This window comes from Mustelus asterias, chromosome 24 (assembly GCF_964213995.1).
Source record: "Mustelus asterias chromosome 24, sMusAst1.hap1.1, whole genome shotgun sequence".
NCBI lineage: Eukaryota > Metazoa > Chordata > Chondrichthyes > Carcharhiniformes > Triakidae > Mustelus > Mustelus asterias.
In genome coordinates, this window is record NC_135824.1 from 15,992,107 (window position 1) to 16,018,694 (window position 26,588).

At 40.8% G+C, this 26,588-nt stretch overlaps 1 protein-coding gene across 2 annotated transcripts in view; it reads right to left on the reverse strand.

Annotated features, from left to right (window-relative positions):
* igdcc4 (immunoglobulin superfamily, DCC subclass, member 4) overlaps window positions 1-26,588 on the reverse strand; it is a 134,806-nt gene that overhangs the window by 82,833 nt on the left and 25,385 nt on the right. For both annotated transcript variants that reach the window (XM_078241322.1, XM_078241323.1), the window contains exons 2-3: window positions 20,510-20,824; window positions 9,600-9,741 (exon numbers count right to left, since the gene is read on the reverse strand). In XM_078241322.1, coding sequence (XP_078097448.1) covers window positions 9,600-9,741; window positions 20,510-20,824 — 457 coding nt within the window. The remainder of the gene's footprint in view (window positions 1-9,599; window positions 9,742-20,509; window positions 20,825-26,588) is intronic.

The window sequence follows — 26,588 nt, forward strand, 5'->3', positions numbered from 1 at the left end:
GCTTGCCAACCCGTCCTCTTCCTTCCCTGGCACTCCTGCTCCCCACAGCCCAACAATGGCTCTCCAACTCACCACTTCCTTAAGTGGCCCTCTCACTCATTAAGCCTCCCACTCTCTCCCAGGAAGTTCAGGGAAGAAAACAATGAGAGGGGGGAGTCGGGAGCTGTGGCGAGTTGAGGAAGGTAGGTTGAAAGAGTCACTAAGAGTTAATAAATCTTTCAACTTACTGCCTGCTTCCACTTACCTCCCCCAACTGGCATGATGAAATCCCTAATTCTCAAATGTAGACAGACCAAGTACAGTCTACACACTGCAATGTTACATCTGAGAGCGATACCTTTCAACTTCAGCTATCCCATCACTGGCAAACCTCATGTTCGGCAGACCAGTGCACAGCAATTTACCTACTCTACTCTCACCCATTCTGTTCTCTCAGACACTAGAGGAGCAGCTTTTAAAACTGAATGAGATTACCTCCAACATGGACGATAAAAATGCAGGTACAGAATTGCCAGGTTTATAGTTGGGACAAGTTCACATCCAAGGTCCCACAGAAGGTACATGACAAGGATTTGTTCAGAGCCAAGGTCCTATGAAGTTATTACACACAAAGGCGCAATGATGAGGCATAACTGAGGACAAATTAGATCCTTTGTATAGCTGTCATGTGCCTAGTCTTAATAAATGAATCCACAACCTTTCACGGTAGCGCAGTGGTTAGCACTGCTGCTTCACAGCTCCAGGGTCCCGGGTTCGATTCCCGGCTCGGGTCACTGTCTGTGTGGAGTTTGCACGTTCTCCTCGTGTCTGCGTGGGTTTCCTCCGGGTGCTCCGGTTTCCTCCCACAGTCCAAAGATGTGCGGGTTAGGTTGATTGGCCAGGTTAAAAATTGCCCCTTAGAATCCTAAAATGCGTAGGTTAGAGGGATTAGCGGGTAAATATGTGGGGGTAGGGCCTGGGTGGGATTGTGGTCGGTGCAGACTCGATGGGCCGAATGGCCTCCTTCTGCACTGGAGGGATTCTATGAACCTGTTTAGCCAATCCCTTCTGAGTGATAAGGTGCCTTTATACCGTTATAAAAACACAAGTTAGTGCCATTCTCCCATCTTCTCCCCAAAAACCTGCATATTCCTCCTATCAGATAATAATCCAATTCCCTTTTGAATGCCACAACTGAACCTTCCTCCACCACAAACTCAGGCAGTACATTCCAGATCTTAACCACTTGCCGTATGAAAAAGTTTCTCCTCATGTCTCCATTGCTTTTTTTTGATAAGTAGCAAAGAAATTAGGTACAATTAGAGAGGAATCCAAGCTGCACAGAAAGTTACATGAGGTTCAAGTCCATTGCAAAGAAAACCCATTTGGACTCCAACAGTGTTCATGGAGCAAAAGTTTAAGATGTTTGCAAAAGAAGAGTATTAAGTTACATAATCAAGTTCACTCAAAAATAATAATCCAAGAAGCATCAGTCACTATCTACACTGACTTAGAAATTATCTATCTATTGTGGGGTTTTCACTGTCTCTTCTAGATTATAACATGCCTACGAACTTCAGAATCGATCTCAATTAACACAAAGGGGCAGCATGATGGCACAGTGGTTAGCACTGCTACCTCACAATGGCAGGGATCCGAGTTCAATTCCCGGTTTGGGTCATCGTCTGTGTGGAGTCTGCACATTCTCCACGTGTCTGTGTGGGTTTCCCCCAGGTATTCCGGTTTCCTCCCACATTCCGAAAGACGTGCTGGTTAGGTGCATTGGCCATGCTAAATTCTCCCGCGATGCACCTGACCAGGCGCCGGAGTGTGGCGACTTGGGGATTTTCACAGTAACTTCATTGCAGTATTAATGTAAGCCTACTTGTGACACTAATAATAAATCTTTTTAAAAAACTAAAACTAAGATAATGAAATGACTAAACATCTAAATAAATAATGTCTCTCATGGAAACATTGTTTTGATCTCTGCAAATCTTGAAAAATTGGTTCTATGAACTTGGAGTGCAATAAGATTTCCACTTTGTTTAATGTATCTTCATGGGGGAAGAGTCTAATTGGCCAATGAAGGTAACAGTACTATAAATTCTAAATGATCTTTAGCCTTGTTTGTCTCAAGTGTCCATGCTTAATTGACAATTATTTTTTCTTCAAATTGCAACAGAGATCCCACAGCTTGGCTCAGTCGGTAAAGCATCAGATTTTCAATCTGAGAATCCAGACTTCCAGGTGCTGCTCTTGGTTCAACATGCTCACTCCCCATAAAAAAGAGACATCCCACAGGATTTTTCAGTGATGGAAAAATGTCCAAACCAGCCTCTGTGACCCTGTGTGGTGCCTGAGGTGGCAAAAAAGTTCTTCATGCTGTAATTTTGATCAGCTAAGTAATGAAGCATTAACTCACAAATTTAATGGTCCATGTGGGCACAGAATTAACTTCAGCTGGGCTCAATTTATTGGCAATTATACTGCACTTCTGTTGGGTGATAATAAACCAAATGAAGGAGCACACATTTAGCAATATCACTAAATTTGCTAAGAAAACTGAAATGATAAAGACGAGGAAAAAATTCAAACCCCATCTTGTGACTGTCAAAAGCCATGGAAGGGATGCATACACCACATGAACTGGCAGTAGCAGGTCACTTGAACATGAACTAGAACTCAAGTCCTGGAATGTGATTTGTTGCACTTGGGCCACGACAGTTCACTAATAGAACATAAGAACATAAGAAATAGGAGTAGGAGTAGGCCATCTGGCCCTTCGAGCCTGCCCCGCCATTCAACAAGATCATGGCTGATCTGAAGCGAATCAGTTCCACTTACCCGCCTGCTCCCCATATCCCCTAATTCCCTTATCGATCAGAAAACTATCTACCCGTGATTTAAACATATTCAACGAGGAAGCCTCCACCACTTCAATGGGCAGAGAATTCCAGAGATTCACTACCCTCTGAGAGAAGAGGTTCCCCCTCAACTCTGTTCTGAACCGGCCCCCCCTTATTTTGAGGCTGTGCCCTCTAGTTCTGGTTTCCCTTCTAAGTGGAAAGAATCTCTCCACCTCTACCCTATCCAGCCCCTTCATTATCTTATATGTCTCTATAAGATCACCCCTCATCCTTCTAAACTCCAACGAGTACAGACCCAATCTGTTTAATCTCTCCTCATAAGCTACACCCCTCATCTCCGGTATCAACCTGGTGAACCTTCTCTGCACTCCCTCCAAGGCCAATATATCCTTTCGCAAATAAGGGGACCAAAACTGCACACAGTTCTCCAGTTGCGGCCTCGCCAGTGCCTTGTACAGTTGCAGCAAGACCTCCCTGCTTTTATATTCTATCCCCCTCGCGATAAAGGCCAACATTCCATTCGCCTTCTTGATCACCTGCTGCACCTGCAGACTGAGTTTTTGCGATTCGTGCACAAGGACCCCCAGGTCCCTCTGCACAGTCGCACGATGTAATTTTTCTCCATTTAAATAATATTCCAATTTACTATTATTTCTTCCAAAGTGGATAACCTCACATTTGCTAACGTTATATTCCATCTGCCAGATCCTCGCCCACTCGCTCAGCCTATCCAAATCTCTCTGCAGACTTTCCGCGTCCTCCACGCAATTCGCTTTCCCACTCACCTTTGTGTCATCAGCAAACTTGAATACCCTAGATTCAGTCCCCTCCTCCAGATCATCTATGTAAATGGTAAACAATTGAGGCCCCAGAACCGATCCCTGCGGCACGCCACTGGTCACCAACTGCCAACCAGAAAAGCACCCATTTATCCCAACTCTCTGCTTCCTGTTAGATAGCCAATCCCCAATCCACGCCAACACCTTACCCCTAACTCCGTGTACCCCAATCTTCTGCAGCAACCTTTTGTGAGGCACCTTATCGAACGCCTTCTGGAAATCTAAAAACACCACATCCACCGGTTCCCCTCTGTCAACCGCACTAGTGACATCTTCATAAAAGTCCAGTAGATTCGTCAAACACGACTTTCCCTTCATGAATCCATGCTGCGTCTGCTTGATCGAACCATTCTTATTCAGGTGCTCTGTTATTTCCTCTTTAATAATGGACTCTAGCATCTTCCCAACTACGGACGTTAAGCTAACCGGCCTGTAGTTACCCGCCTTTTGTCTACTTCCTTTTTTAAACAGCGGCGTTACAGTAGCTGTTTTCCAGTCAGCCGGCACTACCCCAGAGTCCAGCGAATTTTGATAAATTACTACTAACGCATCTGCTATTACCTCAGCCATTTCTTTCAGTACCCTGGGATGCATTCCATCCGGGCCCGGGGACTTGTCTACCTTCAGTCCTATTAGTCTACCAAGCACCACCTCCTTAGTAACAGTAATTGTATTAAGGACCTCCCCTCCCACCAACTCTCGATCTCTAATATTCGGCAAACTATTTGCTGGAAATCAGAAAGATTCGCCAAATCTATTGCAAACATTAAAATACAAGGTGCTTGGTAAAAATGTCAGAAACATCGTCCTACAATTAATTGCAAGGGTGTCTGATTAGTCAAAACATGCTACACCTTTCTGAAGAAGAGTGTTAATTTGGAGCACTAGTTGAAACTTTTGGAAATTTTGCTTAAAAGGATGCTAGCATATTGGAGAAGAAAGCAAGAACTCAGATTTAAGGATTCAACCAGCATATATTGCACACACGTGAATGGAATTGTATTTGTTTCCACTAAAATAAAACAGATCAAATTAGTAAATGCTGAATCATACAGATTTCAGCAAGTTATCTAATCTAAATAGTGATCACAAGCCATTGCTACAAATTACAGACTGTGGCAGCTGGCTAATGGTTTTAGCAAACATGAATTGTGTACTGCAAGGAATATAATTAACACCTGTTCAGTCATTATTGAACTAACTTTATTTGTGTCACCCCAACATAGATTGCAGCAGAGGGAATATAACAAAATGCTCAGATCTTGCACTATACTACATGCATAATACCTCAATCACATCCAATGCAGAATACCTGTGGCTATAAGTGCCAGTCTCCAAAAGGAAAGCAACAGCCTTTCTCCCTTATTGAACAAGGGTGTCACAATGGCTGTTTTCCAATCTTCTAAATTCCTGGAATTTAGCGAGTTACGAAAAATTTCAACCAATGGGTCCACCATCTCTGCAGCCACTTCCATTAAAACCCTGGCGGGCAGTTCATCAAGTCCTGGCAACTTGTCCACCTTTAGCTCGTCGAGTTTCTCTAATACTCCATCTGTTGTGATTCAGATTTTTTAAAGTTCTACCATGTTATTTGAAATCAGCCCACTTGATATCTTTGGGTTATTTGCAGTGCCTTCCACAGTGAAGACTGATGCAAAAAATGTATTTAGCATTTTCGCCATTTCTTTGTTTCCTGTTATCAATTCACCCGCCTTGTTCAGTAGCGGTTCCACATTTACCTTAACCACCTGCTATCTACTTATATATCCATGGAAGTTCTTAACATTTGTTTTTTATGTTGCATGCAAGTTTACTCTCAAAATTAATTTTCTCCCTTATGAGCTTTTTAGTCTTTTGATACTGGATCCTAAAATCTTCTCAATACTCTGGTCTATCATTATCCCTTGCCACTTTGCATATCCTGCTTTTCAATTTATCATCCTTGACCACCTTTGTTAACCATAGATTTTCCTCTTTTTGATTGGGATAAACTCCTGCTGAGCATTTTGGACCAGTTGTTTGAATATCTGCCACTTCTCATCTACTGACCTGTATCTTAGCTTGTTTACCCAGTTCACTTTAGGCAACTCCTCCCTCATACTATTATAATTGCCCTCATTTAAGTTGAAGACACTAGTTATGAACCTATGGCATTCAGCCTCAAACTGTATCTAGAATTCTATCACATTGTGGTCAGTACCCCCTAGAGGATCCTTAAACTCAAGATCCCTTATTAATCCTTTTTCATTACACAAAACCAAATCAAAAATAGCCCGTTCCGGGGAAGGTTCCATAATGTACTGCTCTAAAAACGAATCCCTGATGCACTCCACAAATTCTTCTTCTATGCTACCCTTGCAGGTTTGGTTTGTCCAATCAATATGCAGATTAAAATTTCCCATTATAACTGCAGCTCCCTTCCAACATGCCCTTGATATTCCCGAATTTGTGCTGACTTACTGAGGGGAGACATTTTGAGGGTCTATAGACTACTCCCACCCTTGTTTTCCTTCCTCTGCTATTCATGAGTTTAACCCAAAACTGATCGTACATCACTATCCACTGCCTTTATATCATGACTCTGCACTGCCCTGAAACCTTCCTCGATTAACAACGCTATCCCACCACCTTTCCCCTTTGGCACATTATTTACCCTGGAATGTTGAACACCCAGTCCTGGTCATCCTGCAACCATGTTTCTGTAATAGCTAATACATCATACTCATGTGTTGCAATCTGTGCTATCAACCCATCTAACTTGTTGCAAATGTTTTGCGCATTCTCAACTCTGGAATTGCCCCAATCGAATGCCTGTTGATTTGCCACGTGAGATGAAGACTTGCAGCATGGTACACAGTGTAATAAATACCATGGATATTGTATCTGTCCTCTTTTTAGGTCAAACCAAACCAAGTAAACAAACTTAGATTAAATCAGGACAAAGTAAAAGGGGCAGCTCCCCAAAAAGGAGGGGGAACAGCCCGAACAGAAATCAAAGTACAAAGGAAACTTAAAAACATCAAATTAAAATGTGATTATTAGGGTCAATAATGCACCCCAACCCCTGCGGTGCCCAGCGGGCGCGGAAAGCGTCAACCTCGCCCGTGGACACCGCATGCTCCCTCTCCAGGGACACCTGGCCGCGAACGTAGCCGCGGTAGAGGGGAAGACAGTCAGGATGGACGGCCCCGTCGATCGCCTGCTGCCTGGACCGGTAAATGGCGCGTTTCGCCAGGCCCAGGAGCAGGTTCACGAGGAGGTCGTCATCCCGACCCTCCCCTCTCCGCACCGGGTGTCCGTAGATCAGGAGCGTGGGACTGAAGTGCAGACAAAACATCAACAAAAGGTTGTCGCATGTGGACAACGGAACGAGCATGCACACACATGTAATGTCCTAAATGTAATTCCCTACCTATCGTACATTAGCTGATTTCCAGCAAGGTGACAGGAGAGGTGCTACAATTAGTTTCTGTGCCTCTGGGTTAAGGAAAGGGAAACGAGTCAGGATTTACACTTCCAATTATATCCAGCAAGGCCTACTGAAAGCATATTTAGTGTGTGAGAGCAGTATAAAAAAAACTGAACTGGGACACTTCCTGCAGTGAAATAATCTGCCATCATTCCAAGTTTAGACTTGCACACAAATAATGACCAGTGGGGCCAATACTAGAACACTCATGGAACTTTTAGTAGAGATGAACAATCTGCAGTTACATCAGACTCACCAAATTGTAGAGCAACCAGTATATTCATGATTCAAGCATGGAGAGCACCACCCCAGAGAAACTCCAAAGCAGCACTCTCCTCTAATCTGGCACTCGGCTCTAACACATCCCTCACAGGGAGAGCATATTCAGTATACTGGCTGCTCTGCAAAATACTGTAACCCTGGAGGTTATACAAAGGCTGAAAAGTTTAGGTACAAAATTAAATTCCCCCCAATTGAAAATACACAAAGATTTCATAGCTCCTTTCATAAAAAGGGCACAAAGCAATATATCCTTAAAACACACATGGGAAAATTAAACAGATGTTGTACCATGCATTCTCATATAAATGGTAACAGTCCTGAATTAAGTAAGTTTTGATAATCTAGAACCAAAATGAACTCAAACGATGGTGGAAACCAGAGCTTACCTACACAGAATATTTTTTCAATTAATAATGAAGGGATTAAATTCTGTCCAAGTGGACAGGTTATTTGAGCTGGACAGGCAAGTGAGGACTATGGGGATCAATACAAGTTGCAAAAACAGAGTTGTGTTATGTTCCGAGAAGTGTTTTTTTTTTGCAAGGTCACTTTTTAAACAGTATCTCAATTATGGAATTAATGCTGAAGGTTAGAGCGATTATCTTATTAGATAGATTCCAGTGGTTAACTTTGTTACGCAAGTATTGATTAGGGATACTGATCAAGGCAATTCCTATTCTAGGAGTCAAAATTGGGAAGCAAAATACTGCTAATGTGCAGCAATATCAGTCATTCCTAGAAGTTCAGCGTTATAATCATCGAAGACCAATGATTGTGGACTAAGAATTCTGACTGGAATATAGAGGGACCTGTACCCCACCACTCCTGCAGCGACCCAAGAGCAAAGAATAAACTTTTGATATCCTTTTAAACATTTGTATCAGGAAGCTTCAATGACCAAGTCAGGTCCTTGTTGAAACAGAAAGAATGTCACAACTGCCTAATTGTGGCCGGGGCTAGCAGTAATCTCATGCTGCACTACACCTGCTTCCCACTTCCACATATATATATTATTTACTAACACCTGAAGTCTAGTCACAGAGCTTTAAAAGCCCTCAAGGATTGCTTGCAGGGATCCAATAAGAGAAACAGACCAAGTAGTTGAACTGCAAGAATTTGACTTTAAGCTTAGAAATGTCAATTAAGTTGTCACTTTTTGACCTAAACTCCATTCATACTCAACTCAATTTATTTATGATGTTGCTGTCTTTCCTGTGATTTATCATTTTTACCTGTGTACAACCTGATCTCTTATGAACATTTTTCAGAAAACAGTTCTCTCTCTCTCATATGTAAACCCTGGAGACGGACAGCCACATTGTTTAGCATTGGCCAGACAGATAATAAATGAGCCCTGAAGGCCGCTGGTACCAATACTGGAGCTTTATTCCACATTAAGAAAGGAGGGGGAAAAAGAAGGAATGGTATTCACATTCTGTAGGCACCTTCAGTATCTCAAACTGATCTTTTCTGGTCAGAAAGCATTCTGTTATTCTGATTGCTGGTATTCAGGGAGTAGTCAGCACTATGGTCGTGTGTGTGTGTGTGTGTGTGTGTGTGGGGGGGGGAGAGAGAGAGAGAGAGAAGAGAGAGAGAGAGGAAAGCAGGTGCGGCAGATTGACCACTAGTAAATGCATAACATTTCAGAAATCTGGAGCGTAGGAGGCTTAGGGGTGATCTTATAGAGGTCTATAAAATAATAAGGGACATAGATCAGCTAGATAGTCAACATCTTTTCCCAATGATAGGGGAGTCTAAAACGAGAGGGCATTGGTTTAAGGGAAGAGATACAAAAGGGTTCAGGGGGCAGTTTTTTCCACAGAGGGTGGTGAGTGTCTGGAATGAGGGGTAGTAGTAAAGGTGGGTACAATTTTGTCTTTTAAAAAGCATTTAGACAGTTATATAGGTAAGATGGGTATAGAGGGATATGGGCCAAACACGGGCAATTGGGACTAGCTTAAATGGTAAAAAACTGGGCGGCATGGACAAGTTGAGCCGAAGGACCTGTTTCCATGTTGTAAACCTCTATAACTCTAAATCAATTGCCACTCAGCCACAATAGTCCAATGGGTTGCCAAATTAATATATGGGGTATTTTGTTTACAAAGAAAACTTAAGTCTATTATATTGTGAACATTAGTATTAAGTTTGAGAACTTGCCTTATGTCATTTGGAATAGCTGATTGGTTCTTCTCCCATGTGATAGCCAGAAGTGGGAGTCCGTCAATTCCACACTCAAAACGAGCAATTCCATTCTCCTCCACTATCTGAGATTCAGGCTGCTGATGAAATCGTGACAAGGCTGTCAAAACAGAAATTTCCTTTAAGTGTAACCAAACATAAATCAAACTAAGCTACAGCAATAACCACATGCTGAATATATGTTTCAAGGCATTAAAATAATTAAGTCCAAGGGAATGTTTATCATAATTATATTGTCTTCTTGCAATGCAAGTGTATCATAATTGACTGGATTTAACTCAGTCTTGTCTCACATAAAATTCAAAGCAGGAATATCAATGATAATCACAATCTTCATTTGGTACGGTGAAATTATATTTAAATTTAATCTTTTCAGGCACATTTTAGTATCATGTTAACATATCTTTATCATTTTGGCAACACGTTTTAAGAAAAAATATTTTTCTGACAAATTCTAATGCATTTCTTAACGTCAGTAAACCCAAAACTTGATCATGAGATCCTCACACACATACAATGATTTTACATTTTGGGAATAGGCCAAAGTCCACATTCATTGAGATGAAGGCAGATTATTCAATAAATTACTCAGATAGTTCATTCATGGTTTCTTTGGTTTGTATCCCTGAAGCAGAGTAGTTCTTCCTCATTGCTTTTTGACTACTTCACTAATACACCATCTTCCATGCTTCATGGAGAAGAGAGAATGATGAAGCCCCATATATGCCCACTTTTCTATAGATAACACAATACTACCCAAAACCATCCCATTAAGTGGAGCATTTAAAGAATAAAGGAGAATAATAGGCTCCTTAAAAATCAAGAATTAACTAATTACAGCTACTTAATGATCCCCTTTTCAGACTTGTTGAAATAAAAGAATAAAAAGGTAAGATTGTGAATTAACTAACCCAACAGTACCTGATAGTTTCCACCCAAGATATTACGTCCAACTTTTATGTAAAAAGTTGGATCTGGCGCCCTACTTTGGAGACTGGTTTCATGCACATACACTACATACTCTGCTGAGGAGTTTGATATTTATTGCTGAGGGCTAGATATTCATGAAGGCTATCTGTCACCAAAAATTTAACAGAGAGCCACGGTAGCGAGATATAAAATTTTAACATAGACATTCTTGTTTCACTGGTATTTCAGTAAACTACAACAGTATGGAACAGTCTGGACCAGCTTGTATATAACACGGAAAATCATGTCTCACAAATTTGGTTGAGTTTTTTGAAGCGGTAACCAAGAAGGTAGATGAGGGCAGTTCAGTTGATGTTGTCTACATGGACTTTAGCAAGGCCTTTGACAAGGTACCGCATGGTAGGTTGTTGCATAAGGTTAAATCTCACGGAATCCAGGGTAAGGTATCTAAATGGATACAAAATTGGCTTCTTGACAGAAGCCAGAGGGTGGTTGTAGAGGGTTGTTTTTCAAACTGGAGGCCTGTGGCCAGCGGTGTGCCTCAGGGATCAGTGCTGGATCCACTGTTATTTATATTAATGATTTGGATGAGAATATAGGAGGCATGGTTAGTAAGTTTGCAGATGACACCAAGATTGGTGGCCTAGTGGATAGTGAAGAAGGTTATCTCCGATTGCAAAGGGATCTTGATCAATTGGGCCAGTGGGCTGACGAATGGCAAATGGAGTTTAATTTAGATAAAATGCGAGGTGATACATTTTGGTAGATTGAACCAGGACAGGACTTACTCAGTTAATGGTAGGGCATTGGGTAGAGTTACAGAACAAAGAGATCAAGGGGTACATGTTCATAAATCCTTGAAAGTGGAGTCACAGATGGACAGAGTGGTGAAGAAGGCATTCAGCATGCTTGGTTTCATTGGTCAGAACATTGAATACAGGAGTTGGGACGTTTTGTTGAAGTTGTACAAGATATTGGTAAGGGCACACTTGGAGTACTGTATACAGTTCTGGTCACCCTATTACAGAAAAGATATTATTAAACTAGAAAGAGTGCAGAAAAGATTTACTAGGATGCTACCGGGACTTGATGGTTTGCGTTATAAGGAGAGGCTGGATAGACTGGGACATTTTTCTCTGGAGCGTAGAAGGCTGAGGGGTGATCTTATAGAGACCTATAAAATAACAAGGGGCATAGATCGGCTAGTCAATATCTTTTCCCAAAGGTAGGGGAGTCTAAAATTAGAGGTCATAGGTTTAAGGTGAGAGGGGAGAGATACAAAAGTGTCCAGAGGGGCAATTTTTTCACACAGAGGGTGGCGAGTGTCTGGAATAAGCATAGTCAAATGACTTGCTTGAGAAAATCATACAACCTTTTTCAGATTAAAAAATAAATACATAATTCCTTTCTGATATTACATCTTATGCTATTACATAGCTCACTTTTTGAATGCTTAAGAAATTCGTTACAGAATGTAAATTTACACTGAACTCAATAGCCTCATTTTATTACGCTGTACCATTTTTGGAAGTTAATTTTATATCGAAACATCTTCCATTGCTGACAACTGTATTTTAATATAACTACCCTATGAGAGGATATCAAACATCGAAGATGCCAGCTGGGTCACAAGTGCAGTGTGGTTAGTGCCAAATCTGTTTCAGAAAAAGAACATAAAATTGTATTTGAATAGTAGGAGATGAGAACATCTGAAGTTAAAAAGTTATATTCAGCATCTTTAAGCTCGAAAATCATTAAATTTGACCTATCTACAAGGGAAATATAGATGGTTACATATATATGCAACTTCTGCAACTGCAATTCTTATATCAATATCTGTACATGAACATGAGTCGCGAACTGGAATGTTTGAATTATTAGGAGAGGCTTGGACTTTTTTCCCCTGGAACGTAGGAGGATGAGGGGGTGACCTGTTGAGGTTTATAAAATCATGAGGGGCATTGATAAGGTGAATAGCCAAGATCTTTTCCCCATGGTAGGGGAGTCTAAAAGTAGAGGGCACGGGTTGAAGGTGAGAGGGGAAAGATTTAAAAGGGACCTGAGGGGCAACTTTTTCACACAGAGGGTGGTGCGTATATGGAATGAGCTGCCAGAGGAGGTGGAAGAGGCTGGTACAATTACAACATTTAAAAGACATTTGGACAGGTGCATGGATGGGAAAGGTTGAGGGATATGGGCGAAAGGCAAGCAAATGGGACTATTTCAGTTGAGGAAACCTGGTCAGCGTGGACGAGTTGAGATTTCACTCTGATCTGATACTATAATACATTCAAATCATTTTTTAAAAACAAGTTTATTGTACACCTCCTTTAGAAATTTGTCACACAACATAAGCTGCTGACCCAATCCAATGTATTCTTGAACTGACCCTACAGTAGCAGCCCCAAGCAACATTTCCTCTGCTTTTGCTTCAGCATGGGGAGGTACATAGCTTCTGTAGCTTCTTAATAGCATGTTGAAGATCGCTGCATTGAGAAACATGAAGTTGCATTCTACAATAACACTGCAAAACATTGGGCAGCCCACAAGTCAGGATTTTAGATTCACGATTTGTGTTCATTTATTCTGCTTCACATTGCATCAGTATGGTCGGATTGAAACAAATAACTGTACCTGACATTCATGCTTCCTTGATAGAATTTAAATTTACTTGACCAAGTAAAAGGGATGAGAAGAAAACAAAAGTAATTCATATGTAACCAATTTGATGCTTTATTTAGATGCCTAAAGTACAGAAAGAGTAAAGACAAACAAGCCTTCCCACTTATTCATTCAGGTATTCTTCAGTTCCTCAGTGAATGTATCCAATAAATAGTTGAACCATACACCCTAGAAAGTACTAGATTCAGTCCCTAAGTGTGTCTCGTTAGCTAAGCTGAAATGGAATCCCAGCAGCAGGGTGGGAAAAAGACCAAATTTCTTGATCACATTCCACAACGTCTGCTGAAATAATGCAAGTGTGAATGTCAGATGAAAACAGATTGGTCTTGACTGTGATGCCCCTCCTGTTCATAACTAGACATCCATTTAGGTTAAGAAATACCTTGAATCAAAAACAGGAATCACAACAAATCTACAGCAGAGAAATCAGCAGTTATTATTCGTTATTGAAGATATTAACTGACACAGCATTAATTGGCTTATCTGACAGTTGACATATCCAATACTATGTTGTGGTTGGGGGTGAGCAAAAAATTTACATGGGAGTTCAGAGTCATTGTTTGGGTCCTCCAGCAGCCCAAACTTTAAACTCAAACTCAGCTTCAGCCATCTAAATTACAGCCCCAAACCAACGGTGTGACTAGTTTTTCTCCAGTGAATTTGCTGCTGAAAAATTTGAAGATGTGTCTCACTCAGTGCTGTCAGCTTTTTCTTTCTGGCAGTAAAATTGAGACTTGAGAAGGCCAGCAAACAGGAATCATAACGAATAAGCATATTCCTTCCCCATGAGGTGCATGGTGAGTGGAACATACAACACAAAAGGCAACAGAGGTCGAGGAGGTAACCAGAAGCATCAACCTCTGTCAAACTGGGACTTGCAGCATAGCATCAATGATAGCGGACTTTTCTGGTAGCTACCATTTATCCCCATGGATTCGATCTGCACCTGCTGATTTGTCCAAAGTCCTGTAAAATCACATTCAAAGAAACTTTGGACGTCCACTCACTTGTTACATCTTATGGTAAATTGGATGATACTTCTCATAACTGAAGTGTTATACAATGCAACACATTCTAATCTGTTGCTGAACTATTGTGGTTGAATTGTCATAAATCCTAAAGTCACTAAACAAATTGCTTTTGTAAGGAAATCTGCAGCTTCTCTTTTCCTCTTATTTTAAAGAAAATCTTAAAAACATGGTATAGGAAACATAATGGGATATGTCCTAACTGCAATATTTGTAAATGAAAAATAAAGACAGTGCTAAATAACTTGAAGTTCTCATTATACCTTTGTAAAGATTTGTAAATAGGCTAAAAGATTATAACAGCTTTGTAAAGATACTGTACCACCCTTATTCCCACCTTACTTTCATGAAAATCATGAAATGGTAAAATATAGCTCTAACTTCCTTCACAGATTATACAAGATAATTTTTTTAAAAATCTTCAACAAATTGGAATTCAACAGTATTTCTTTACATCACTTGCAATTCTGCTGCCATCTTTAATATTACATCCAAGTTGAGTAAAACGATAGTAAAGCATCCAAACTCCATCACAGCATTTAGAACACAAATTTATGCACAACAAAGAATAGGGGATAGCCTGGAGGTCTAGAATACTCCTTTGTGTATTTTCTGATACTCATAGTCCTGTCATAAATCAAAATCAGTTATGGGACGTCTGTAACACTTCAAATTATAATCAAATCACCAGTAGAACTCTACCAAGGATTAGTGCCTTTCAAATCTTGCATGTATGCATATTATAGCAAGGTTTTCAAAAGTCCAAACAGCAGGATGACAATAGAGTAGATCAAAGTATAGCAAACTATCAAACTACCTCTCACCAATCCTTCTCATTTTCTTGCAAGAAATTAATAGTTAAATCTTCTCAACGCAAGAACAAGTTAAACATATTCCCATCTGAATTCTGAACAAATCTCTTAACTAGAGAAGCCCAATCACTGATTCATTTAAAGTGGGCTTCAAAGGCAAACTGTCCAACTATACAAGTTAAAAATCTTAATAACTACTGTTGTAAAGGCATCAGTAACTGCTGACAAAAATGTAAAGCCGCTTGCTTAAAACTCCAGAGATCACACTACGTTTTCTTTTTCCAACACTTGCAGAATTTCTTCTAAGGGTTTACAATTGAGGGACATGATAAAAACAGCTTAGCAAATACATCAGCTGTGTACTCTCAAGCATTGTCACAAAGATCACATCTAATGTTTCATAATTTTTCCTATCCAGCTCGGTGACACAGTGGTTAGCACTGCTGCCTCACAGCACCAGGGACCTGGGTCTGATTCCCGGCTTGGGTCACTGTCTATGCGGTGTCTGCACATTCTCCGTGTCTGCATGGGTTTCCTCCGGGTGCTCCGGTTTCCTCCCACAGTCCGAAAGACGTGCTGGTTGGGTGCATCGGCCGTGCTAAATTCTCCCTCAGTGTACGCGAACAGGCGCCGAGTGTGGCGACTGGGGGATTTTCACAGTAACTTCATTGCAGTATGAATGCAAGCCTACTTGTGACTAATAAATAAACTTTAAAGATCATTACGGGTTTTTCACTCATTTAGTCAAATTTCTGCCTTGAAAAGAATGGAGCAGAACTTAATTACCAGCATTACACACTTCAATCTGGAAAAAATCCAGCATGCACACTATCACACAAGTTTAAACATAGTACCATTCCCTATCCCCAAATATTTTCCCCTCTTTTGCTTTCTGAAAAGAATCATTCACTTAAGCTTCCAGCATTCCTATTTTTACCCAATTTGTCCATCTTGCATTTCTTCATACAACCACAGCATATGCAATATCCATTCACCCATGACAAAAACACCATAAAACATCCTCAACACCCTTTCCAAATGAGACAGCAAGTTCCATGCACTACCTTCATCTAGTGTTTTGGGCTTGCTCTCCACAGTGAAATTATCTCAAGCTTTGGAGTCCAAAATGCAATTGAAATATCTGCTTTACCAAATCCCTCCATTTTCTTCTGTTGTTCGCCTCTCTTTCCTACATTACAATAATTACTACACTTCAAAAGGTTACTCCATTGACTTTAGGGTTTCCAGAGATTGTCAAAGGCACAACATAGTCCATCTTTTTTCCAGTTTGGACTGTACTCTTCAGTTTCCAACTAAGCTTAAATCAAGTTTCAGCCAACTTCCTTCTAAGTTCTTTGGTTTAACCATTGAGATATATCTACCATTTTCCTTTCAGTAAGGAATGCTGAGGTATAGAGGTGGTCTGCTGGCAACCAGTGGCTAGGATGGGAATTGGCATTACAAATGGATGATCAGGATACAGTCCAGCAGCAAGCCTAGACCAGGTGCTAACCGGTTTTTATTTCTTCTTTTTGAAGAGGTGAGGTAAGGATGACTGCTGGCGCCATCAAGGCAGTATTTAACCAAAGTGTGATTTCAAGGAGCCGTATTATTGAAGTTGATGGGAATCAAGGGAAATGGTCTCCAATGGTTGGTGTCATACCTAACACAAACTAAGATAGCTCTTGCTGTTGGAGGTCAATTACCTCAGGTCCTGGACATTGCGCAGGAATTCCTCAGGGTGATGTTAAGGCTAACCAACTTCAGCTACCTTATCAATTTTATTAATGACATTCACTCCTTCATAAGGTCAGAGGTGGGGAAGTTTGCTGATGATCCTATTTTTTCACTGCCTTTGCAACTCCTGAGAAACTGAAGCAGTCCTGCACACAAGACAACCTGGACAACATTTAGACTTGGGCTGACAGTGGCAAGTAAAATTTGTGCCACACAAATGCCATGCAATAGCCACCTCCAACAAGGGGAAATCTAACTATCTCTTCCTTGGCTTTTAACTTCATTACCATCACCGAATCCCCCACCATCAACATCTTGGGGATTACCATTGACCAGAATGTTAGCTTGACGAGACACATCAATTCTGTTGCTATAAGAACAGGTCAGAGGCTAGGTATTCTGAGAGAATAATTCACTACTCATACTCTAGCAGCTCAACAAATCTAGGCTTGACTGAACCCCCCCCCCCCCCCCATTCACCCCTGGCAGACAGTGGCAGCAGTGTGCATCATCTACAAGATGCACTGTAGCAACTTGTCAAAGCTCCTTACAAACTCACGACCCTTACCACCTAGTAGAACGAGGCAACAGGCCTAAGGAAATAGCATCAACTGGAAATTTTCTTCCAACTCACACAACTTCCTCATTTGGAACTATATCACTGCTCCTTCACTGTTGTTAGATCAAAATCCTGCAATTCCCTTCCTAATAGCTTTACGGTTGTATCCACACTACATGGGCTGCAGCGTTCAAGGAGGCTCACCACCATTTTCTCAAGGACAAATTAGGAGTGGACAATAAATACTGGCCTTGTCACAAATGCTCACATCCCGTGAACAAATTTTTTAAAAGTTGGTCTATCAACTTGTGTTTTCATTTCAGATTTTGTGTTTTTATGGAAGCAGGCAACATAGAATTGTTACAGCACAGAAAGCCATTCAGCCCATCTTGTCTGTACTGGCTCTCCTAAGAAGCAATTCACATACTGCTATTTTCCCCCATCCTGTCCCCAAATCCCTCTACATTCCTCCTTTTCAGATATTTAGAAAGTTTATGACACAAAAAGAGGCCAGCCCATCATGTCTGTGCCAGGCAAAAAAAAGAGCCACCCAGCCCAATCCCATTTTCAAGCAGCGAGTTCCAGACCCCTACCATCCTTTGGGTGAAAAAGTCCTCTTGTCATTCTATCAATCATTTTAAACCTATGCCCCCTATCAGCCATCCTGTCCATCATGTCTGGACTGGCCAAAAAAAGAGCCACCCAGCTTAATCCCATTTTCAATCAGTGAGTTCCAGATCCATACCATCCTCTGCCTCTAAAAACCCTCTAATCCTTTTTTCAATCACTTTAAATCTGCATCGTTTCCTTCCCCCCCCGCAATCAGTCACCTGAACTGTACAGTACTCATGCTGTGGCCCAGCTAGTGTTCTATTTAGCTGTAGCATAACCTATCTGCTTTTATATTCTATGCCTTGGTCAATAAGGTAAAGTATTCCAATCTGCCTTCTTAATTACCTTATTGACCTGTCCCTGCTACCTTCAGGGATTTGTGGACTTGCACTCCAAGGTGCCTCACTTTCTCTATACCTCTCAGTATCATCTCATTTATTGTACATTCCTTTGCCTTGTTTGACCTCCCCAGATGCACAACCTCATATTTCTGCAGGTTCAATTTCATTGCCACTACTCTAACCACCAAACCAATCCACTGATATCTTCCTGCAGTCCCCAATCAACTTCCTCAGTACCAGCTATCCGGCAAATAGTTGTCTTCTACAAACTTCTTGATCATGGCACCTGTATTTAAGTCCCAATCATTAATAAATACCACAAAAAGCAAGGCACTAAGGAACCCTAAGGAACCCCATTGGAAACAGCCTTCCAGTCACAAAAACACCTGTCAACCATTACCTTTTTTTTCCTGCCACTGAGCCAATTTCGTATCCAGCTTGCTACATTCCCTTGAATCCCATGGACTTTCTTTTTTTAAAACCAGTTTGCCATGTCAAAAGCATTAATAAAATCTAAGTAGACCACATCAACTGCACTACCCTCGTCAATCCCCGTTACCTCCTCACAAAGTTCAATCAAGTTAGTCAGACATGATCGTCCCTTAACAAATCCATGCTTACTGCCCTGATTACTCCATGTTTTTCTAAATGACAGTTTATCCTGTCTCATTTGCCCACTACCAAGGTTAGACAGGTATTAGTCAGTCTACCTCTCTCTCCACTTTTAAACAAAGGTACAATGTTTTGAGCCATTCAATTCATCAGCACCGCACCTGCAGCCAGTGAAGATTGGAAAATAGTCAGTGCATCCACTGTTTCCTCCCTGGCTTCTTTTAACAACCTGGGTTACACTTCACCTTCCCTGGTGATTTGTCCACTTTCAAGGAGTGATGCTAATCCCCCTTGTGGAGATATAAACAGGGCCTAGTATTAAGGCTGATAAAATTGGATATCCTAAATTAAAGAATTGGGCATATTAAAATCGAACACAATCAAACCTCAGGCAGGCCAATTATACAAATACACAAACGTGTCTGGGCCTGACCCATCAAAGGTCGTTACACTCTACTCGATACTTAGCAGGAGAACATTGCACCCCTATTGTTAGAAGCCCAGATCGGGCCAGACTTTCTGTCACCGAAAGTTCCTGGGAGATGGGACACCTGGTGTCCTGTCAGGTAGACATCAAGAAACCCACTGGGTATTGGAACCCCCTCCTGGAACTCATTGGCCGGAAGCCAGAGAAGTTTCTGGAAAGGCAAGCAGGCTGGGGGATAAAAGGACACACTTTGAGAGACCAGCAGCGAAGACTCGACAAAGGAGGTGGCCTTGCCCATTCGGAAGACTGACCGAAGGAAGGAAGGAAGGAAGAAGCTGCCATCGAGACTCACCTTCGTGACAACGGACCAGAGGGGCTCAGAGAATCGGGCCTGCAGTTCAACCAAACCATCTTTACGGGCAGTATACTTGAATCTGGGGTATCCTCTTGTTTTATGTGGGTAATTTAAGGGTTAATAGTGTTATTATTAATAAACTTGTTGAACCTTTACTTGTGTTTGTCCTTTGTCCATCTTGCAAATAAGGACACCGGGGTAAAACCTTAGAGTAAGCAAACTGGTCAAAAGTATCTGAGAATTAACAGGTACAACACCCTTAACACTTCTTCTCTCTGTATGTTTATCGCATCCAATATTTTACACTCCTCCTCCTTAACTATTATACATACCCTCATCTATGAAGACAGATGTGAGGTATTCAAGAACCATACCTGCATCTTCCGCCTCTACACAGAGGTTACCTTTTGATCTTTTATGGGCCCTACTCTTTCCTTATATCCTCTTGTGTTTAATGTACTGATAAAACATCTTTGGCTTATCCTTGAAGATCATTTTCTTCAATGCAGCAAGATTTTTCAATATGGTTGTTTTAACCTACAAAGCAATTGAATACCCTTTGAGCAAAATGATTTGAGTGTGCGCAGTTGCGTAACTCCAGTATTATCATATTATATATGATTCATACAATGAACTTTAAAAAAAAGTAGCCCTGTAACCAATTTTTTATTGATTGAACAAATGTAGTTAGATGATTTTTCAGTCATCTAAAATGTGAATGTCTTGAAGATGTTCGCTTAACAGCCATCGAAAATGAACGTAAAAACACTTACTAGAAAATCTGATCAATGCAGTCCTACTAGTTATGGCCCCAAATGAATTCTGGGACATGCAGGTATAACTCCCTTCGCTGCTGCCTCCAGCTTGGCTAAAGGAATCCATTGGTACATTTGAAATGTATAGTGTTCCATTGGGAAATACATGGTGTTGTCCTTGATCCACAACAGCAATTCCCTCTTTCTTCCATGTTATGTTGGCAGGCTGATCAACAGCAGGTAGGTTGCAATCCAACACCACAGTTTGGTTAGGCTGCAGTATTACTTGCACAGGGCCAACACTGCAGCTCAAATCCAGAGAATTCACTTTGTCTAGATCAAAGAGAGGAAAAATAGCAAATTAGAATTTGAAAACAGTTGAAAAGAATACACGTGACGTGTTTCACAAAAACACAAACCAATTCTTTCAGCCATTTAACTGGAAATTAAATGTACATGTTCTTCAGTGTAATTCACAATATAATTCTTCAGACACATTTAAGAATTTTTTTCAGAATTATATTGTTGAACTCTAAAACTAAAGTTTATAAATTGCACTATAACATAGAACATTACAGCGCAGTACAGGCCCTTCGGCCCTCGATGTTGCGCCGACCAGTGGTACCAATCTAAAGCCCCTCTAATCTACACTATTCCAATATCATCCATATGTTTATCCAATAACCACTTGAACGCTCTCAACGTTGACGAGTCCACCACTGCTGCAGGCAGGGCATTCCACGCCCTTACTACTCTCTGAGTAAAGAACCTACCTCTAACATCTGTCCTATATCTCTCACCCCTCAATTTAAAGCTATGTCCCCTCGTGCTAGCCAACACCATCCGAGGAAAAAGGCTCTCACTATCCACCCTAGCTAATCCTCTGATCATCTTGTATGCCTCTATTAAGTCACCTCTTAACCTTCTTCTCTCTAACGAAAACAACCTCAAGCCCCTCAGCCTTTCCTCATACGATTTTCCCACCATACCAGGCAACATCCTGGTAAATCTCCTCTGCACCCTTTCCAACACTTCCACATCTTTCCTATAATACGGCGACCAGAACTGTACGCAATACTCCAAATGCGGCCGCACCAGAGTTTTGTACAGTTGCAGCATGACCTCCTGGCTCTGAAACTCAATCCCTCTACCAATAAAAGCTAACACACTGTACGCCTTCTTAACAACCCTATAATCCTGGGTGCCAACTTTCAGGGATCTATGCACGTGGACACCCAGATCCATCTGTTCATCCACACTACCAAGTATCTTACCATTAGCCCAGTACTCTGTATTCCTGTTACTCCTTCCAAAGTGAATCACCTCACACTTTTCCGCATTAAACTCCATTTGCCACCTCTCAGCCCACCTCTGCAGCTTATCTATGTCCCTCTGTAACCTGCCACTTCCCTCCGCACTGTCTACAACTCCACCGACTTTAGCATCATCCGCAAATTTACTAATCCATCCTTCCATGCCCTCATCCAAGTCATTAATAAAAATGACAAACAGCAGTGGCCCCAAAACACCACTAGTAACTGAACTCCAGGATGAATATTTCCCATCAACCACCACCCTTTGTTTTCTTACAGCTAGCCAATTCCTGATCCAAACCACTAAATCAGTATATAAGTATAGTGAGTAACATACATTTAAATATTTATTTAACCTGTGGTTTAAAAACAATATTTGGAGCTTATTATTTTGTATGCATAACCACTGTGGGAAACTACATTAATTAGAAATGTAGCAGGACCCTTGTAAGGGCTTATATAAGATCAAAAGTCAACTCACGGAAAACAATTGGCCCAGATGGGGCCCTACCTGCTTCAAGACGATGACCATCATCCCGGTACCAAAAAAAGCCAGGCAACGTGTCTTAATGACCATCGTCCGGTGGCTCTGACATCCATCATTATGAAGTGCTTCAAAAGGTTAGTCATGGCACAAATCAATTCCTGCCTGGATCCACTACAGCTCATCTATCACAGTAACAGGTCCACAGCAGACAACATCTCCCTGGCCCTGCACTCACCCTGGAACACCGAGATAACAAAGACATCTATGTCAGACTCCTATTTATTGACTATAGCTCAGCTTTCAACACCATTATTCCTAAGAAACTCATCTCCAAACTTGGGTCTCGGCTCCTCACACCGCAACTGGATCCTAGACTTCCGAACCCACAGACCGCAGTCAGTAAGGATAGGCAACAATACCTCCTCCATGATCATCCTCAACACCGGTGCTCCACAAGGCCATGTCCTCAACCCCTTATTATACTCCTTATATACCTTTGATAGTATGGCCTCCAACTCAATTTTCAAGTTTGTTGATGACACCACCTTTGTGGGTCAGATCTCAAACAATGACGAGACACAGGACAGGAAAGAGATAGAGAATCTGGTGAACTGATGCGACAACAATAATCTCTCCCTCAACGTCAACAAAACGAAGGAGATAGTCATCGACTTCAGGAAGTGTAATGGAGGGCATGCCCCTGTCTACATAAATGGGGACGAAGTAGAAATGGTTAAGAACTTTAAGTTTTTAGGTGTCCAGATCACCAACAATCTGTCCTGGTCCCCCCACGCGGATGCTATAGTTAAGAAAGCCCACCAATGCCTCTACTTTCTCAGGAGACTAAGGAAATTTGGTATGTCCACTACAATTCTCACCAACTTCTACAGATACAACCAGAAAGAATGCTTTCTATGGTGCATCACAGCTTGGTATGGCTCCTGCTCTGCCCAAGACCGCAAGAAACTACTAAGGGTCGTGAATGAAGCCCAGTCCATCACTCAAACTAGCCTCCCATCCATTTTCACTCTACACTTTCCACTGCCTCGGAAACGCAGCCAGCATAATCAAGGACCCCACGCACCTCGGACATACTCACTTCTCTTCCGTCGGGAAAAAAGATACAAAAGTCTGAGGTCATGTACCAACTGACTCAAAAACAGCTTCTTCCCTGCTGCCATCAGACTTTTGAATGGACCTACCTCGCATTAAGTTGATCTTTCTCTACACCCTAGCTACCCTAGGGGTGTGGAGGGATATGGTCCAAGTGCAGGTCAGTGGGACTAGGCATAAAATGGTTCGGCACAGACAAGAAGGGCCAAAAGGCCTGTTTCTGAGCTGTAATTTTCTATGGTTCTATGACTGGAACACTACATTCAGCACTCTCCTTCCCTTCCCTATGTACGGTATGCTTTGTATAGCGTGCAAGAAACAATACTTTTCACTGTATATTAATACATGTGACAATAATGAATCAAATCAAATATTTGTGCATTCTATGACAGTGTTTTATTCATTGTAGAACTTGAAAACCATAGTCAGGATGAAAAACACACAAAATAGCTCCCTCTTTTTAAGCAACCTGCTTACCCACAAACATGAGGAATTGGTAGTTGAGTCCACAAATCCAGCCAAGAACACCATTAGTCCTGAAGGGTGGATGGAATTTTTTTTTTACACTTGTAAATATAAAAGAAGTGACAGTAAAACAGATAAAAGGACCACAAATGCAATAAATATCTGCACATTATGAGGCACATAAATGAATGGCCGAATTCAAACTCAAAGCTATGGTCAAATTTGCTGCTAGCAAATTGGGAAAGGCAGTAAAATCTGAGGATGCAGATGATGTTGGTGAGCTGGGCAAAATAATTGTGGGTCTGATTATTTTATCTTCCCAAGTGCAACACTCCTACTCAAAAAAAATTGAAGTGTCAAAGGATAAAGGTTGACAGAAACATTAAAGTTTTACCAGACTCAACACTGAACTTGACCAATCGATTCATAGCAACAATCAAATGTGTCTTGAAACTTAATTTACTGGAAAGGGATCAATCTAAAGGCAACATACTGAATACAGTTCCTGAATTTATTAATCCTTTTCTCCATATTTTGTCAGTACATAATTCGGAAACCAGATCCCAACAGAGAGAGATTAGCAACATTTCCTTAGTGACATTGTTGGCTGCATAGCCAATCACTATCCGCCCCAACCTAGCCCACCCCATAAATTATTACACTGAGGTACAGAGAGTATTAAAGTATCATAGAATATGCTGTAAATGATCACTTCCTGAAATGCCCGGTACAAGCACCAAGAGGTGTGTTTGATAAATAGGCGTGTGTGTAAATTCTTCTTTTTTAAACTAGTATAACAAGATGCGTAACATTCCAATGACTGAATAAAACGTAGAAATGGCAAAATATTGCAAACTTATATAAACAAGCAACTATTATACTAGGACTCAATGTAGCTTTCTTACAAAGTAGTTTTTGGGGTAAATTCCAAGGAACAATGCTTTAATGAACAATACTTTAATAATTTTAAAGAACAACATTTTTTCATCTATTTTTCTCTAAACTGTAATAACCACAGGATACTGCATGAGAACAAACATGCCTTTATAATATAATGCCTTTCATATCTTTGAGAATTCCTATATGCGCTCTCTACTAATTCATTACTTTTGAAATATAGTCAATATAATAAGATAATTGTTAAGTTAGACATTGGTTGCTCAGTTAGTTGATGGGTGAATGTAAATCAACACACTAGCAAAACTCCTCTGCTTCAAATAGTTCTACTGGATCTTTACATCCACCCGAGTAGGTAGATAGATTTACTATAAGCACTGAAGTGACCACCTGCAACTCCTAAGTAAGCTTGCAGGAATTTACTATGTCCAGGTTGCAGTCGGTTGCATGAATCTGCACACTAAGAACCGGCTTGTCAGCCATGATTGCTAATCCTTTAGAAAGGTAATACTTTTGGGGTGGAACCTCAGTGCATTAATGTAACATTATTTTATAATATATTGAATAACATTTCAGCAGTGGCATTAATCTTTCCACAGAAATTCCTGCGTTGCAACAGTTTTCAAGGACAATTAGGAATGGGCAATAAACGCTCAAAGCTCACATCCCATGAATTAATTAAAAAGAAGTTGCTTCCTTTGTAACGCATGCACTTGATTTGAAACATGAGGAAACTGTTTTGAGAGTTAAAGTTTGGGTTTCTTTTGAAACATTGCAATATTTTGCAAACAAAATTAATGCACAAATCACAGATCAACATAAAAAATGATTTATTCACCAGCAGAGAAACATTCTACAGTCATAAATATGTGATTATGATTAACACATTTCAATAACTTACAATTAGTTGGTAATGGCCTGATTTGAATTTTGGATGAGGGTAGTATAGAATGCCAAGAGAATTCACTGAAGCCTGAATAGATCATGGAGTTTTACAGCTCAGGTGGTCATTGGGATCATCAACCTACAATTCACTTTGTTCTTCTTCCCTGCCTTATCCTAGTTTCAAGGGTCGTTTCTTCATGATAGTATCCTGTACTGCATCTACCAAAAAGCCCCAAAACCCTCCCTGACAGCAGAAAGCAGATCTAAAGAGTACAACTAAATTAAGATTCAGCAAATTGTATATTTGTGAATATGCAAAATACTTCAGTGACATGGAATCTCCCCAAAAAGTGGATTTGACCTGATGGGTTGTAAGCTTAAAAAAAAAGATCCATGCAATTTGGTTGAAATCCAAGATAGTACAGAATTGAAAAAGAGAGAAAACCCAAAACTAAATTTACTGGAACTTCCAATTAAAAAGGTGACACCTAGAGTATGAAAGCTAATACAGTATATACCATGGTGCTAATCAAATTAAGATCAAATCAAAGTAAGAGAAACTTAGGATCATTACCGTACATCTCATGTTTGGTCCCACAGTGTAAATGTGAGAATCAAAGTCATTCACATAAAGTATCTTTCCCCCAACTGCCAACATATCCCATGAGTTATGATAAATACAACACATGACATAGTCTTCGCACAAATTGAGAACAAATGTAAAATTCATAGGCAAATTATGTGCATAACTGCTACTGTTCATCACAAGCTCTGTGTTTAAAAAGGAACTGCACAGGGATAGCTAAAAACTAAAAAAAAAAAATCTGGGAAGAGGCTCCTGTCTTGCTTATTCAATCGATGAATGCACCAAAGAGAGTGATATTGAGTAATTAAATCTAGAAGGTGATGGCTTGATCAAACTCCTGGATGAATCAGC